This window comes from Monodelphis domestica, chromosome 1 (genome assembly GCF_027887165.1).
Source record: "Monodelphis domestica isolate mMonDom1 chromosome 1, mMonDom1.pri, whole genome shotgun sequence".
Taxonomy (NCBI): domain Eukaryota; kingdom Metazoa; phylum Chordata; class Mammalia; order Didelphimorphia; family Didelphidae; genus Monodelphis; species Monodelphis domestica.
This window is the reverse complement of record NC_077227.1, coordinates 37,543,093-37,560,157: the sequence shown is the minus strand read 5'-3', so window position 1 is coordinate 37,560,157 and position 17,065 is coordinate 37,543,093. Positions and strand designations below refer to the sequence as shown.

The following is a 17,065-nucleotide window of genomic DNA, read 5'->3' as shown; positions in this document are numbered from 1 at the left end:
TCTTTGTGTTCCTCCTAACATTCAGCACAATTTGGTGCATAAACTTAGCAGATAAATATCTCTTATTATATCTAGGCTGCTCCCAGGTATTGGAGCCTCAGGCTACACCCTCTTTTCCAAGTTGTTCCTGCTAGTCTATACTACTTAAGATAACTATATAACCCAAAGTTCTTTAGTTCAGTGGAAATTTCCATTTTTGCTCTTTTCCCAGAGAGAACATTCCTAGACCTAAGCTCTGTGTGGAGTCCAATGAGCATTGGTTCCCATGTCCTGATTTTAGACATATTGCATCACTACTATTATTTTTTTTCATGCTGACCAAGGCAATTTGGAATTACACTATGAAACAAACTAAAATGTTCATCTTTTGTGATAGAAAAGAACTAAATATCCACTGATGGGGAAGACTAAATTGTGGTTCATTTGTGGAATAAGGGATGATGAACAACAAGAACTCAGAAGTACAGGAAGACAAAATTGCCCATAAAAACTACAAAATAAACTTGAATTTAACTACTAGAAACCAGAAGAGAAGGTGGTTTTAAAGATGATGGTTACTCAGTTTTTCTTTGCTTTATAGGTTATTATCCATTTGGTCAAGAAACTTGGGGTATTTACTTATCTCTGACTAAAACGGAATCAGACTAAGTCTGATGTACAAGTTACTAAGCCTCTCTCTCTGAATCTTCAAGATGGATTTAATGACACATTAGCCACCTAAGCAGACCTGAGAAAAGCATTTTGAAATGTCCAAGAGCTATATAAATTAAGAACTGTATAAACCTAAGTGATGAGAATAGCATATTATGAGGAAAAACTACTAGAGAAAGGCTTGCTGCCAGTTGTGACAAGATAAGAGTAACTAAACAGCACAGAGCCACCTGTAAGATTCAACAAACCTTGAATGCCATTACAAATATCTATCACTGTTTACAACCACCAAACACATTTTAGAAAGAATTTTCTCTAAAATACATTAATTTTTGTGGATAGCCTACATTTACATAAATGAAATGTCAAACCTTAAATACTATGAATTGACATTAAAGACTACATTATATAGATATTTATATATTGAAAGTAGCAATTTTATTTGAGTTAAAATTATTTACAAAAACCCAAAGACATACTTCATGAAACTGGTACAAACTATTTTTTTCCTGCCGTTGGCTTTTGCTCCAAAGATCACAGCTGAGAAATACTGTATAAAATAAAAATAGGATTGGATTCAGAAAAGTACTCTACTGTTCTAATTTCCAATTGATAGTATTTACAGAAATATTTACAATGGAAAAAAAGTTACTTTAAAACTTTAGTTAATTTGCAAGTCAGCCTCAAGGACCCTTGAATGCAGAGTTCTCTGAGGGTTTCAAACACACAAACGCACTGCAGTTCAAAGGTGACCACTTTGCCCTACTCCCCCATTCAATTCTGCATCTCTATCAGTGCTTGACAATTGGTTATTATAAAAAAAAAAACTGTTAAACACTGAGGTAAATCAATTCCCATTCAAAACGATTACCAGTGTAACAGAGAAATAGAGTTAGCCCTGATTTTCTTCATTATTTCTAACTTTTTCATTATTCCTTACCATCTGCCACTAGTCATTTTAGCCTACAACTGTTTTCTGAAATCCAAAGATCAATGAAAAAACATTATTCTAAAATTAATCAAACAAAAGAGACAGAGTATATCTAGCTGATTTATCTGTGAACATCATTTGCTCATATACATATTTTAAACCAATTTGCTCTCAATTTTTTAGATCCAGGGCAATTTTTTCAAAGTTACACTGGCATATGTTCTTAGATGAGAAAAGGGAGGAAAAAGAAGAAACAAGCAAAACAGGATTTGCCTTTAATCAGTTACTTCCTTATAGAATCCCCAACAATCTGCATTATCAAAAATAGGAAGACATAGAAGGCAGCCACTGTAGTAAAAATAATTACAGCTGGCACTGATACAAGAGCAGAGATTTGTAACTTTATACAAGGAAATAACAAAGTCTAAATGGTAAAAGATTAGACTTTTAGTTATTTTCCCCAATACACACCGAACTCTTTTTTTTTTATGGCTTCAAGTTTTATAAATCCAATGAAGAAACATGATATAATTACCTATAAAGGTATTTAACAAATGTTGATGAAATAGATCTCTGGAAAGCCTGCAAATATTTGAGACCAGCTTAATTTAAAAGAAAAAAGTTACCAAGTTTTAATGGTCTGAATAATAATAAAAGGAAGAAATCACTGCCATGTTCCAAACTGAAATATGTAAAATGCATTTTCTGAGAGTTTGTGTTCGATGAAAGTATTCAAACATCATGCTTTGCTATGAATTAGACTTTGGACAAAAGATCTTCTCTAAATCAGCAATTTAAGGCTTTATGTTTATGCATTTGATTTTGCCATTCTATAGAAGAATATACTAATAGAAATGTTATCTGGAAACATGAATTCCACATTGGTGTTTTAGCTTCTTTATATCTACTGTACTGCGCATTATAAAATATATCTAGAGTCCGCCCTTGAAACAGAACAGTGTTTCAAAGATTTTTACCTATAATTAAGTGTAAACTACCCTGGGATTGATATTTCATTTTATCCTTAACAGGGCACAACATTTAGAGTTACTGCGTTTTCATATAATATTCCCTTTCAAACTGTTGGATTGCTTATCTTGCATGCCGTCTAGAACTATGACATTTCATGGTATGTAATTTTCTATGGTTTAGGATGGTGTTAGAAATGAAAAATAGTCCAACAACTTGAACCTGGTCAAGAGTAAAAAAATAAACTATCCAATTCTTGCCTCTTTGGATTCCAACAAATTTTTAAATATAGACAGTAGTTAAAAATCACAAAATTACATAAAAGCTTTATTTTATGATTTTGGATTCATTCAACAAAAAAGCAAAAGCAAATGAGACTTAAGAAAGGAGCTATGCTGCTGTCCAGAATGTACTTTGAACACCTGTCTGATACCTCAGTAGAAAAGCTGCTTTTGCACCTGGCTGGCATGACAACAGTGGCTCAACATACACAGCAGTTGCATTATCAGCAGCAAATTTTCTCCCCTTTATACTTGCCAGAAACAAAGCAAGAAAATGAGGGGAGCAAGGGTAAAGCCTGCCAAAACATGGACATTTAAATACTGCACTACATCATTAATAGCCTGAATTTTTTCTATTTTCATAAGAACCTTTTCCCCTCATTTTTGATAGTTGCAGATTGATGTAGTAACTGTCATTTAGCAAATGCAGAATGCATGATTTAAGAGACCAGGTAGTAGCTTTAAAATCCGAACACGAATGACACAGATGAATGCTCTTAGTATATCTTCAAGGACTTCTTTCATGACTTCTTCCTTTGTCTAAAGGTGGCTCCAGCATTAGTTGAGTGCTCACAGCGGAAATGAAGTATCTAGCAGTGTTCCAAGTATTCAATCACCCTAGAGATAGATTTCTGGCCTGTGGTTCCAACAGCACACTATGGGTGAGAAAGTAATAGAAACCAAAGAATTTTAAAAAGTAATTATTCAAAGTTAGTTACTTCACATTTACTCTGCTGAGAACTGTAAAATAGGTAGTTTAACCTCAAAATAAGAGCCTGGTAAGAAAAAGATGAATGGAGGGGCAGAAATTCTATACTCCTATACGATAATACTTTGTATTTCTCCCAACTCCCCACTAGTCCTCAGTGTTTAGTCTGCACTGACATTAAAAGTCTGTAAGGTGCTAAAAAAGGGAGATGAAAAAAATATTTTTAAATATAGGCTACTTACGGTAAGATTCATGAAACTGAGAAATTTTTTGAGCATTTCAGTCATTATTGAAAAATCCCCTTCAGGTAAGTACTCCCTCACAGTAGTCACATTGATCTGAGGAAACATTTCAATTTGACAAATATTTACAAGTATCTGTACATATAAAATAAAGTTACATTCTGTGTAGGTTTTTATTCATAGAACTGCATATACTTCTAAAAGAGTCTTCCTATTTATCAGCTTAAGATCTTTTGGGAGATGGAAAATAGTACCGAAAGTCAGATGCTATGCTGACAGCTAAGAAAAGGAGAAAAAGCAACTAGCACACATGATTGTGGGTTCATCCGAATCCAGACTGGGGAGGGGGGGAGGGGGGGGGGGGGGCGCACGCGCCCCGCACACGCACACACACCCGCACCGCCACATGTGCAACACTCCAGACAAAACTACTACTAAAAAAGAGGAAAAAAAATCTTTTCAGAAGTAACCAGTTAGGGTTCTTATCACAGCCACTTTACCCAAAACGGACAATGTCAAAACTGAGTTATGAAAGTTTAGGGACATAGAAAATCTCTTTTCTTCCCTTGCCAGCATTGCCCTTGAAAATCTAACTTGTTTTTTTTTCCCCCCTAGAATTAAGATAATGTCTTAAAAAAAAAAATCAAAGGTGCAGCTTGGTAGGCCTGGAGTCAAGAGGACCTGGATTCATATCTAACTTCAGACTCTTCCTAGCTATGTGAGACAGGGCACATCACTTAACTCCAAGTAGCTAGCCATTGTATTATTATTTCTGTATTAGTTGTTATTTAAAAAGAAACTTGATTTCCTTTCTATTTTGTAGTTTTCCTTAGTCCTTATAGTACAGTGTCTGCCACATGCTATAGTTGTTACAGATTCTTTGGGACCCAATTTGGGGTTTTCTTGGCAAAGATCCTAAAATAGTTTGCAATTCCTTTCTCCAGCTCATCAAAAAAAAAAAAAAAACCACACACACACCCTCTTACCTTCTGCCTTAGTACCAATATAAAGTATTGGCTCTAAGGCATTAAAAGTGGTATGGTCTAGGCTTTCTAACATGCCCCCACACAGTTCATTTTACAGATTAGGAAACTTGGGCAAAAAGAGGTTAAGTGACTTGCCCAAAGTAATGCAGTCATTAAGTGTTTGAGGCCGGATTTGAACAAAGGTCTTCTGGACTACAGGTCCAGTGCTCCTTTGACTATGCCACACAGTGGTATTGATTCATTGGCAACCCCCCCCCCCCCCCCCACAAAAAGGGCTCAGCCAACATATGCCATGCAATTCTTCTGTTCATCTCTTATTTAAGTTAACATTGCTTCTATAGTTTTCTCCTTAAGAACCCCCAAATCAAATCAATGACTTCATAATTCACTGAAGATAGGTGTACTTCATTAAATACTGAGTGGCTAATCACCCAGAAATGCTTAAGAAACTTATGATCTTTCAAAGATGGTATTTCCATATAAAGTAATTCAATAATATTAGACAACAACAATATTAGTTACCAAGATATAGGCATAAAGTTAAGAGTTTTAGGTAATAATTTACAAAGGTAGAAGTGCGAGACCTTAGAAAGTCAAGAAGGAAAAAAAAATCAAAGGAAAGGAAGAATAATATTTGGAAGACTGGTTTTAGCAGGATGATTCATGCTTAGAAGAGAGCCCCAAATACTAAGCAGAACAACTTTGAAATGAGTTCTGTTAGCAACAAGGGAGCACAGAAAGTTACTAAGCCTGAAGGAGGTCATAATTTCACACTGTTATCCAAGAAGAGATGAGAGCTCAGACAAACAAAAGAGAGACCAGAAATGTGCTACAGTATGACACGAGGTGAAAAGACTCTGGCCTAGTGGGGTCGACAACACACACACACACACACACACATATATATATATATATATATATATATATATAAAGAGAGAGAGAGAGAGAGAGAGAGAGAGAGAGAGAGAGAGAGAAATAGAGAGAGAGAGAGAGAGAAATAGAGAGAAATAGAGAGAGAGATAGAGATAGAGATATAGATATATGCACATGCAAGGAAAAGAATGGATACAAAATAAAAGACTATGATTGATTTGATGATTCAACAGTTTTTAAGAAATGGAGTTCAATAAACACAATGCTTAAAAATTTCCAGCATGGTCAATTAGAAAGATCAGACTCTTGAAAGCAGTATTTTTTTTCTGAAATCATGGAAGAGAATATTACCATTTCCCCTGTAAACTCTTCTTTCTGCTTTTCAAGCATAGCCTTCCCAATATTTTTAAATTCTATCTTTCCCATACTTGGGGATACCTTCAACTAATTCTAAGCCACATTCCAACTATTACTGTATGTGGATAGTCAGCTGAACACACAGTCAGGAAAACCCAGGCTTGATTCCAACTTCTTATTAGCTGTCTAGGCCAAAGGGGACATGGGCAGAAAGCTAGCTTCAGAGTGAGAAAGACCCAGGTTCAAGTCCCATACCACACCCATACTGTAGGTTTTCCTGAGTTGTGTTGATGATAAAATATTTTTAATATTTTTAATTAAAAATTTATACTTATGGGAGAAAGTGTGCTTAGACTACAAAAAATAAGGACTCAAAATTATTCTGATTAAAATACAAAAATTACACAACAAAATTGTCTCTTGCCTTTTCTTTGTCACAATGAAATGGCAAAAAATAAAAAGGAACTGAAACAGTCATATGAAATGCATTAAGTGTCATTACAAAAAAATAAATATATAACTATGTAACTTACTGGACTCTCCTGGCAGAGACAGCCAAGAAGCAGTGCGGTATATGAGGCCACGATGCAGTCTTCCATATGCTTGCCAGCATGCTGAAGGGCTGAAAAAAAGTATTTTAAAGATATTTGGCAAAATAAGAAAATCTCATGTTAAAAAAAAAAAACTTCTTTTACTCTTATGGTATCTAGGTATCTTTCCCCTCCCTCACAATTATTTGAAAAGTTTTATATGTGTAAGTGTCAAAAGAAAGAAGCACAGTAACTTCAAAAAAGGAAAACTCTGTAAATGGATGATTTCGAATAGGGCCAGTAATTTAGGCCAGAAATTATTTCCACATTTTGTCACTTTTTATTTCACTACCATTTGAATAGATAATACAGTTGGAGATCATATTTTTAGAACTAGGAGGAAACTTTAGAGGTTATCTGCTAATAACATTAGCACCCAAGGATCCACTTTTGTCTACCAACAGGAGAAAGACTGGTACTTAACCTTAGTTGTGCTCTGAAAGCCAGTCTGAACTGCTAACAGATACAACAGAAGCAAACAGGATAAGGTATTTATGAAAGGGCACTTAACCCTAACTAAGGGTGGTTGCTCTCTTGCAATTGATATAACATGTTGGTCAGTGGCAGAGCTTGGATTAGAGAACTCAGACCTCAGGATTAACAAAATTTCTACTTAATAAGATGCTTTGCTCTTTTCCATAAGTATTAAGAGTGTTTTTAAAAAAAATTGATGAAACAAGCATTTCAGACCGGTACAAAGAATTAACTCCAACTTGATTAAAGAATTCAGTTATAAGGAGTCAACTCAAAGAACACTACAGATTAGGATCTCAGCTCAGTTACTTACTAGGTCTATAGGTAAATCACCTTAATCTTGGACTCCCCCCCCCAGGTCTAAAAAAAGTAAGCTATCTTCTGTCGTGTTGTATGCCACCAAATTGTTATAATATAAATATGCAGCTAGATCTGAAAATGCAGTATAAACTGTAAAGTTCCATGGTAAATATATGGGAATATTGAGTTGAATAGATGGTATCTGCCTATTTTTCATTCACACCTCTCAAAAACAACAAACAGACCTTTATTGAGGTCAAGTTCTTCATCATCCTCTTCCTTCTTATCTTTTTCTTCAGTACCATCTGGTTTTTCAGCAGAAACCCACTGTATCTCTCCACTTGTTTCTTGCCATTCTCCGCTCTTATCATGCTGAGCAGTGGGAGCTTCCTTAATAAGTTCATCTGTTTGGCTTTCAGCCAATTGGGCTGCTCGCTCACGTTCGAGGAATAACTAATTAAAAGTTTAGAAACAGTAAAAATCAGTTCATACTTAATAGCTTCTATGTATACATGCATTTAAGGGATTTCCTATTTTTAAAAATAAAAAGTTATTACATGAAATTACTAATTGGTGAAAAGGATGATACTGATTAAGAGACTTTCCTTTGCCTTCGTGCTACATAAGATCAGGGGGAAAAAAACAAAACAAAACCCCTAACTCATAAATAGTATAAAACATACATACTTGGTATATAGCCTACCATACTGCAACAATACTTATCTATTCTCAACGTTTCTTTTTTTACTTATTTTTAAAAAATGGATTTTTGTTGTTGCAAATCTGAAAGGTAACAATAACTTTCATGAGAGTTTTAAGATCATTTAGAATTTTGAAGAGAAGGCATGATAGGCATTAAGAAAAGCCTAGACCTGGTGAAATAAATGGGATAGGAAAAAAGGCAATTTGGTGAATTATTTAAAAATGGCAAGCTACTATGAAAGACAACATGGCTTCTAGATGGGGAAATCATTCATGACTAAGTTACTATGACTTTTTTGAGGAAATATACATGCAAACAAGGAAAAACCAGCAAATATCATTTATTTAGGTGTTCCCCATACCAAAAACTAGTTTACACAAATACAGTGATTATCAGTGGGACTGAAATAATTTTTATTTTTTAATGACAGGAAAGGGGGAGGACAAGTAGGGGATAATAGAGAAGCATCAGATTAACTTGGGGATCAATCTCATTTACATTTTTATTAACAGCCTGGAAAAAGGAAGTTTGGTGAAAAAGACAATATTAAAACTCATCTAGGGTTAGATGTCAAATCAAAAGGGATAAATTAAGTTGCAGGAAGATCTTAGAAAAATTTGTAACCATGCAGAAAAAGTCAAATTTCCAACTGAGCAAGAATAAAGTAATGGGGAACAGGGGTTGGCAATTGTTAATGGTTGATTTCTGAGCTACCAGCTATCACTTAGGAAAGGGATCTAGAAGTGGTTGCAGATTTTTCTACAGTAGTTCAAATATTTTGATGCTAAAATAACTAAAAAGGGGGGTAGGGGGAGAGAAGGGAATTATAAAACAGAAGTGCCAGAAATAAGGAGAGACGGTATTGCACTACAGTGCACAAAAATGATTTCATATTGCATGCAGTTCCGATAATCAAATCTTAAAAGAAAGAAATTAATACTAGAAACGTTAAAATCAACTAAACTAACCAAAGGATGGGACTAGCTTCCATGTGAGAAGGGACTAAGGAAATCACAACTCCTCAAACTGGAAAGACAAACAGTCTATATATATAAATCCAGGAAGAGTTTGTAGAGTGAGAAAAAGGACATTTAAACCCAATCCTGGAAAAACAGAAGTAAAAAAAAAAGTTGATAATTTTGATGCAGAAAAAGCCTTATTTTAGGACATATTAAAAGGAATACTACTCAATTTCCTTTATAGGACAGCAAGGTTTTTTTTGTTTTTTTGTTTTTTTTAAGAGAGCACAAAGGTTGGATAAGAAGTCTGAAAACAAATGGATTTAGATTAAATCATAGACAGAGCAAAAGAGGTCAAATATAGAACAGGGAGATTTGGGGAATAGCTCCCTCAACTAGAGGACACTATAAATATAGGGTAACTAACTGCTTCCAAATAAGTCCCTTGGTTTTTATGACAAATGAATGACTGAGATAGAGATGTTAAGATTGACCTCAAATATCTGTCACTAACTTATTCTCACTTGGTAACATTTTAAATTAATGTCAAAATAACAACAAAATACAGTAATATCTGACATTTATTAGTATGGCCTTATATACTGCTAAGTGCTTTTACATCCATTATTGCTCTTAATCCTCACAATTCTGTGAGGTAGGTAAGGGCAGGAATTATGACCATCTGACAGATGAGAAAACCGAGGCTCAGAGTGGTTAAATGACTTGCCCAAGGTCACACAGCTAGTAAGTGGCAGAGCTGGCACTTGAACCCAGGTCTTCTGACTCCTAGTCCAGTGCTCTTTCCATACCATGCTGCAACTTGTGAGCCTCATTCAGGGGATCACCTGGGAAGAAATGCCTTGTGGGTATTAAGTCCTGCTGTGTAAATAACACAGTTGTTAAACAACACTCTTTGCAATGTAGTTTTTTTAAGTCATAAAATGCTTCTATATTTATTGTAAATTTCCTAGTTGCAGTTTAAAAATTCAGTTTAAGACTCCAGCCTTAAAAAGGAGAATATTATTAAAATACAGAACCAAAAGTTCTGAATGAAATTAAGTCAAGGCATTTGGATATAATCACGTTATTACTGAACCATACAGGTCCAGACCACAAATGGCATCTCCTAAGGAGTGGCAGAAGACCACCAGGATATTCAAAACAAATAACGTCAATTTCTGATGAGGTCCAGATCTGACTACCAAGATCTGAATGTAACAATTTTAAAGCTGAAATCTCAATTGTTATTTGAATTTAGAACAGATTTGAGCCCTGCAGGGGTCAAAAAAAAAAGAAGAAAAGAAAAAGAAAGAAAAGAAAAAGAAAAAGACTAGTTAACTTTCAATTATTCTTTGTAAAGGAATGACCTGGTATGACCTTTTGACCACTCTGGAAGTCACTCTGCATTATGATATTAACTTTGCCTGGAAAGATCCAATTTAAACCCACTGTCAGGAGGACAAAGTCTAGATTTTTGGATTTTGCTTACTGCTGTAAGAGTGCTCAGGATGGGGAAAATCTAGGAGACTTAGAATGTAGAAGTTAGAGAGAAAAAAGGTGGGTTGATTGGGGATAACTTTAAGAGACAAGACCTAAATGAAAAAACTACTTAAGGCAAAGGAAAGAGGAGGACCTAAGAATAAAGATTACTTCCTGATAGTAGTAGCACCAGGAATAATTGAGACCTCATTAAAGCTTTTATTTTATCCAGCAGTGGCTTATAAGTAAAATCCTAAAGAGATCTAAGGAAAAGGTTATGCACTAATTCTAAGGAAAAAAACTTATCTTCTCTCAGGTTAAAAAGCAACCACCTCAGTTAAGCCACACTTAGCTAAGGAATAGATTTTGTAGAGAGGAGATCAAGGTATTCTAGTCTGTCAAAGACTATCAGAGTACAAAGCACACAAGATATTTAATAATTGTTTACTGTCTTAGGGGGAACCATTCAGTCATTACAGATCATCCATTTTGAAAATGTAAAAACAAAACAATAAAAATGTTGCTTTTTATGTAGAAAGGAAATTAAGACAATCCAACATTATTAGGAAATGGGCGTGCTTATAATTGCAGTGAAAGTAAAATTTGCTTGCTAACTCCTGCCTTGTAACCAAAAGAAAATACACATATAAATTAATGCGTACACCCAATACCCATTGAATTTAGAATGATAAAGGACTCAAATTCAAACCCCCACACACACGCATTTTATAGATGAGGATTACAGACAACCAGAGGACATATGTCTTTCTCAAGGTCACAAAGCTAGTGAGTAAGCAGGACCCATGTCATTAGGATTTATAGAGGCGATTCTTTCCATAACATATACCTATCAATAACCTACAACAGCCTACACAAAGAATGAAACTCTTCAATAAAAACTCTTCAAAACTGTACCAAAATTGACATTTTTAGCTCAATCCAAAGACTTTGTATATTTTAGCCCAAATAGTTATTCCATTTGTCAGAACAGGTCAATTACCAATAAATAAATTTAAACAAACACACACACACACACAGAGCATTTAAAAGCAAAAAATACAAAATGAACATATACTTCAACTCCATAAAGTGTCTAAATGTATAACGGATGATGGAATTATGGTCTAAGATAGAAAATTCTTTAAAATTTTATTTAACTGTAACAGAAGTGAATAAGATCACTTTTGTAGTCCGAGGTTGTCACTTACCTGCACTAAAGCCTGTACTGCATGAATCTGTCCATCTATCCTTAAACTATCATCTCCTTCTCCAGCACAGAAGGAGTCAAAAGAGCTTGATGTTTCCATATTGACTAGACAGTGTCGATTCCGAGCACTATATTCTACTAAATTTATTAGTAGACCCAAGCCCTACAAAAATAAAAAGATTTTTTAACAAAGAGAAATAACTCAAGTCTAGTATTTTTTTATCGTTAACAAATAATATGCCCTAAAAAAATATGCCCTTCAGAACCTCACAAGTTCTTTGTTTTTAGGGTAAAAAAAGTTATTGAAGCACATTCAAATTCTGACAAAGAATATCATATCACTATTGCCTTTCACTAATAGAAGGCTTCCAAGGAGAAGGTTTTTTTCACCTGTTATTTGCAAATGTTCATTTTTCTCCATGTTTTTATGTGATTTTATCTTACCAGCACTCGGATATCAAATCTTTGTTCTTGAGGTAGGAACTTTGGAACCTGAAGCACACAATTCATTGCTGTGCCAATCAAACCATCTTGTTCACCTGTTTTGGTGCTGCCCCATTCTGAAATTAATTTCACAAGCACAAGTTTTTAGCAATCCATTCCTTTATACAAACAATACATCGATATTTTTTAAATTAATATTAAAGGGGACAGCTGGGTGGCTCAGTGAATTGAGAGCCAAGCCTAGAGACGGATGGTCCTGGGTTCAAATCTGGCCTCAAATACTTCCTAGCTATGTGACCCTGGGCAAGTCACTTAACCCCCATTGCCTAGCCCTCTCCACCCTTCTGCCTAAGAACCAATACACAATATTGATTCTAAAATGGAAGGTAAGAGATTTTAAAAAGTAATTAACATTAAAAATTAGGAAGTAAGGTCACGTAATACTATATATACTCAAAACACTGAACACGAGACAGAAACTATCTATGCTAATTCCTGCTTCATCTTTTGGGCTGATTCTTTAAACCCCTAATTCCCAGAAATGACTAATAATTAACCACAACACATTATTTCATAATAGGTGACATCCCAATGCAAATGAAGTTAAATAGCATTAAAATAATTTGTTTTTATGTAAAAATGCCACAATGTATATTATAATTAGGAAATCTCCAGAAAAGATTACTTACCATTATCATTAGTTAAATTCAGTAACACACCAATGATGGCCCTCATGCAGTCTTGTACTGCTTTACCCACATGGTTAGTTACATTCTGGTGGGGGAGAGGCTTACTATCAGGTAAACATATACTATTTTCTGCACGGTTGTATCGTTGTATCAATTCTTCACAATGCTGCAAAGCTCTGAAAAGAAAAACATTACAAGTCATTTCACTTTAATTCTCTAATATTATGAATTTCTTTCTAACACAAATCTCTCTTCTATGTGGTCAACTTTGGGGTTTAGAGAACTTCGTAGACTGCCCTCACGAGAATCAAAGTGGTACAGACAGGGCTCTTCTTTACACAGCTCATGTATACCTAACTCCTAGTTTTCAAGAATTACTTCTTCAACTATATCACTCTATCTTCCATAAAAGTTCTCTTACTGCCTTAATAGATTCAACATTCAACAATCAATACAAAGGATCCCACACAACCCCAACAAAAGAGTGAAAACACTTTTTAAGATAGCTTTCCTTTTCATTTTGTTTAGCCACTGTATTGATAATATATATCATTCATCTGCAAGCACTTTTCAGACAGTGAGAATGTTATCAAGCATGTGCACCTGCAGTTAGACATCCTGTGAGACACAGAACTGGACAGGAAGACAGAATGGATATAATCTGTTCTGCTCTATTCTGAGAAAGACATCTATAACCTTTATTTCCAAGCATGTTAAGATTATTTCTCAACAACATTAGGATGGCCTCAAATCCATGTTTAAAACTGATTACTGAGGATGGCGTTCCTGGGCACTGGGGAGGGTGAAGGGAACCTGATTGAGAGATCATACTCTTCTACAATTTGGTCTGGAATGTTGGATTCACAGTTCAACTTCGCCTACAAAGCACAACTAAACTAGTCTCTTGGACACAAGCATGGCATTTGGTCTAAATTCTATTCCCATAGTAATAACAAACTGGAACTCAAGAGCAGTCAGAGGAACTTGTACTGTACCAGTGCATTTGCTGAGTTTGATCACAAGAGAATAAATTATTGAAACAATGAACAAACATCCTTTATTCTTTCATCCAACAATGTCTCACTTACACTGTCTTCTGTTTACTTTAGTACTTACTTTGCTGACGAAACAATGAGCTGTGAATCTTTGTATGCTATTAAGTAGCTTTGATTCTCTGGGTTATGCACTGTTACCTAAAAAGAGAAAAAGTCATTATTTAATTAACTAGACTTTGCTGTATATTTGAGGATGGACAAAAAGAGTTTGTTGACATCTACTTTCCCTGACAATAAATTCCAATCTATAGTGAAGGTAAACTAAGTTTAAAATGCCTAAATATAGTTAACAAAAAATTCAGTTTAATTCTCATAAAGCCCAGTTACTAATTAAATTTGAGAGCACCTATGATGTATGGGATGCCACATTAAACTTGTTGGAAACTAATCAAGTAAAATAATCAGGAGAAAAACCACTTTGGGAAGTGTTCTTCAATAGACATTCAATCATTCCACCCCAATTTCAAGTTGTCAGAGAAAAATATGATACAACTCAACATATATGGCCAAAAGAATCTGTGAATTCATCAGATTTAATCTGTTTTTGGAAACGAGGAAAGTGTGAGACCCAGAGTGAGCAAATAACCTGCCTGGGCCCCAAAAAGGTAGTAAAAAAAGAGCTTACATCCTGATTCAATTCTAGTGTTCTTCCTATTAGCTCATATGAAGGAACTCAATTATTTGGGAAGGAAACGGACTTAAATAGGAGTAATTGACTAGAGATGATCAAGGGACAGAGTGCTACTTTATACTCAGGTGCTTTGATCCTAAATCTAATCTTTTTTACTGCAATGAATGTTATACATAAATCATATCTGTTGGTTAAAAAGAAAATGTATACAGCCTTACAATTTTGTAATATAACAGCAAAATCTATTGTTAAATATTAATTTAATATACTGCTAATTAGTTATTTGGAAACAAAAATAAAATATTTGAGGCAAAAAAGTTTTTATCCTGAAATAATCTACTTATACTCACACTTTCTAAAACTCGTAAACATCTCTCTGCTCCCCATAATGAAGCTACTAGTTTCTCTTCATCTTCATCACTACTTAAATGATCCACACATTCTTTTACTATGAAGAAAAAAAAAACCGTCATGAAAACATACTTTAAAAATTTATACATTTAAGGTATATTCATTGAAACAAAAAAGACTGATGTTTCTCTAACATTATTATCCCAGGGATTTTCTGTATGGTCAACTTATATCTACTGTCCTTGTCATGTCAGAAATTTAAACTACCCTGTAATAAGATTTTAAGCAATAATTTTTTTAAACAAATTTCATGTTTAACAACATATAAAATCCATTCAATTTAGTTGTTCAACATCAAATAATTCTTTACAGAGACACTTTTGTAGCTCTGAATAAAAATTTCAAATGTTAAGGAAAATTTGTTTGTCATACCTTTATCTACAATATGGTCGAGACCACCCAAAAGGCGCAATTCTTCTTTAAACCAGTCTCCTGCTCGTTTTGATGTAAGGGACAATAATGTCTCCATTGCTAAATGCCCTGTCTGAAAATCAGAATTTACTATTAATGCAGACTATTTAAGAAAAACTCATATTAAACTGTTATTTATCTAGACCAATATAATTTCAATATAACATTTGTATGGAATAATAATAAAATATTAATAGTGTTAAAGGAATGAATGATATACAAAGAAAAGGTTTAATGAAGAAAACAGCCCTGTCTGTATGAACATCTTATCTATTCCTTCCTCCTATTAAATTATGTGTATCTGTGACTGAAAAGTTGCTATCACTGCTGAATATCAAAATTCTATCCTCCCAGAGATGGGATAAAGGCAGAGAATTGCCTGAACTCTCCTAAATTCCAAGGAACATGAAAATACCACCTCAAAATGAATTCTGAAGCAGCAGAACCTACCAAAGAATGAGAAAAAACAACTTTCTAGCCTTGGACAACTTGGAGGTTGCTAGAAAAGGTCTGTTTGACTATTTGAATACAGTCAAATGCAGGCTGCTCCTGGGCAAGCCAGCAGCAGACCTTGGAGCCTACAAACAGTAAGGGGGAGTTGGATAACTATCAGAAGGTGATCACAGGGAACCCTTTTATTGGCACTGAGAGACTTTGTTATATTATTGCTTCTATGCAAACCATACCTCTCTGGGAGCAAAGCCCAACTTCAACATAAAGTTAAAGCAAAGAATGGGCTAAAAACAACAACAACAACAACAACAAGCAAGCAGCAACAAAAAATAATATCACCATAGAAAAATCAAAAAAGAAACAAACCAAATTCAAGAAAAAGATGACCATTATGTGCAAAATCTTGAAGAAAAATGTGAATTGGTCTCATGCACTGCACAGCTGGCTCCCACACCCTTCCCTTGACACAATTTCTTGGAAGAACTCAGAAAGGATTTTAAAGGTCAAATAAGAGGGGGAAAATTAGAAGAAAAATGATGGCAATGCAAGAGAAATCACTTAAAAAAAAGAAAAAAGAAAGAAAACACTTAAAAATATAAAATACGCTAGAGAAGAAAATGGCAAACCATTTTAGTATCTTTTGCCCAGAAAATTCCAAATGGAAGAGTTGGAGGAAAGAACTAAAAACAAGTGGAGCTAATAACCCCATGGAGACATAAAAAAAAGCATTAAAACAAAATATGAAGAATGAAAAAAATAGAAAATGTGAAATATCTCATTGGAAAAACTGACCTGGAAAACAGAACCAGGAGAGATAATTTGAGAATTACTGAACTACCTAAAAGCCATAAGATTAAAAAAAAAAAAGGCCTAGACATCATCCTTCAAGAACTCAAGGAAAAATGCTCTGATATGCTATATTCCCTGGTCAAGCAGCCAGAAAAACAATTCAAATACTGAGTCACAATGACACAAGTCTTTCATTAAAGGATCAAAAGTCTTGAAAAGGGATATTCCAGAGGGCAAAGCAACTAGGATTACAACCAAGAATCACAGACCCAGGAAAATAGTACAATCCTTCAGGGGAAAAAAGGAGATACTTAAATACAATAGAGGACTTCCAAATATTCCTGATGAAAAATCAGAGCTGAATAGAAAGTCTGACCTTCAAATACCAAGACTCAAAAGGAGAAAAAGGTAAAAAAGAAAGAGAAATTATAAGGGAGTCTATAAGGTTAAACTGTTTATATTTCTACATAT

At 34.5% G+C, this 17,065-nt stretch overlaps 1 protein-coding gene across 6 annotated transcripts in view; it reads right to left on the bottom strand.

The window, feature by feature from the left end:
• Positions 1-1,055: 1,055 nt before the first annotated feature.
• WAPL (WAPL cohesin release factor) overlaps positions 1,056-17,065 on the bottom strand; it is an 89,527-nt gene continuing 73,517 nt past the window's right edge. For 5 of the 6 annotated variants that reach the window (XM_007478038.3, XM_016426767.2, XM_007478041.3 and 2 more), the window contains 10 exons: positions 15,314-15,425; positions 14,881-14,978; positions 13,961-14,037; positions 12,845-13,020; positions 12,156-12,271; positions 11,713-11,874; positions 7,609-7,816; positions 6,533-6,621; positions 3,784-3,879; positions 1,056-3,488 (listed from right to left, as the gene is read on the bottom strand). In XM_007478038.3, coding sequence (XP_007478100.1) covers positions 3,423-3,488; positions 3,784-3,879; positions 6,533-6,621; positions 7,609-7,816; positions 11,713-11,874; positions 12,156-12,271; positions 12,845-13,020; positions 13,961-14,037; positions 14,881-14,978; positions 15,314-15,425 — 1,200 coding nt within the window. In that variant the 3' untranslated portion in view covers positions 1,056-3,422. The remainder of the gene's footprint in view (positions 3,489-3,783; positions 3,880-6,532; positions 6,622-7,608; positions 7,817-11,712; positions 11,875-12,155; positions 12,272-12,844; positions 13,021-13,960; positions 14,038-14,880; positions 14,979-15,313; positions 15,426-17,065) is intronic. The other variant, XR_459882.3, reaches the window with a different exon arrangement.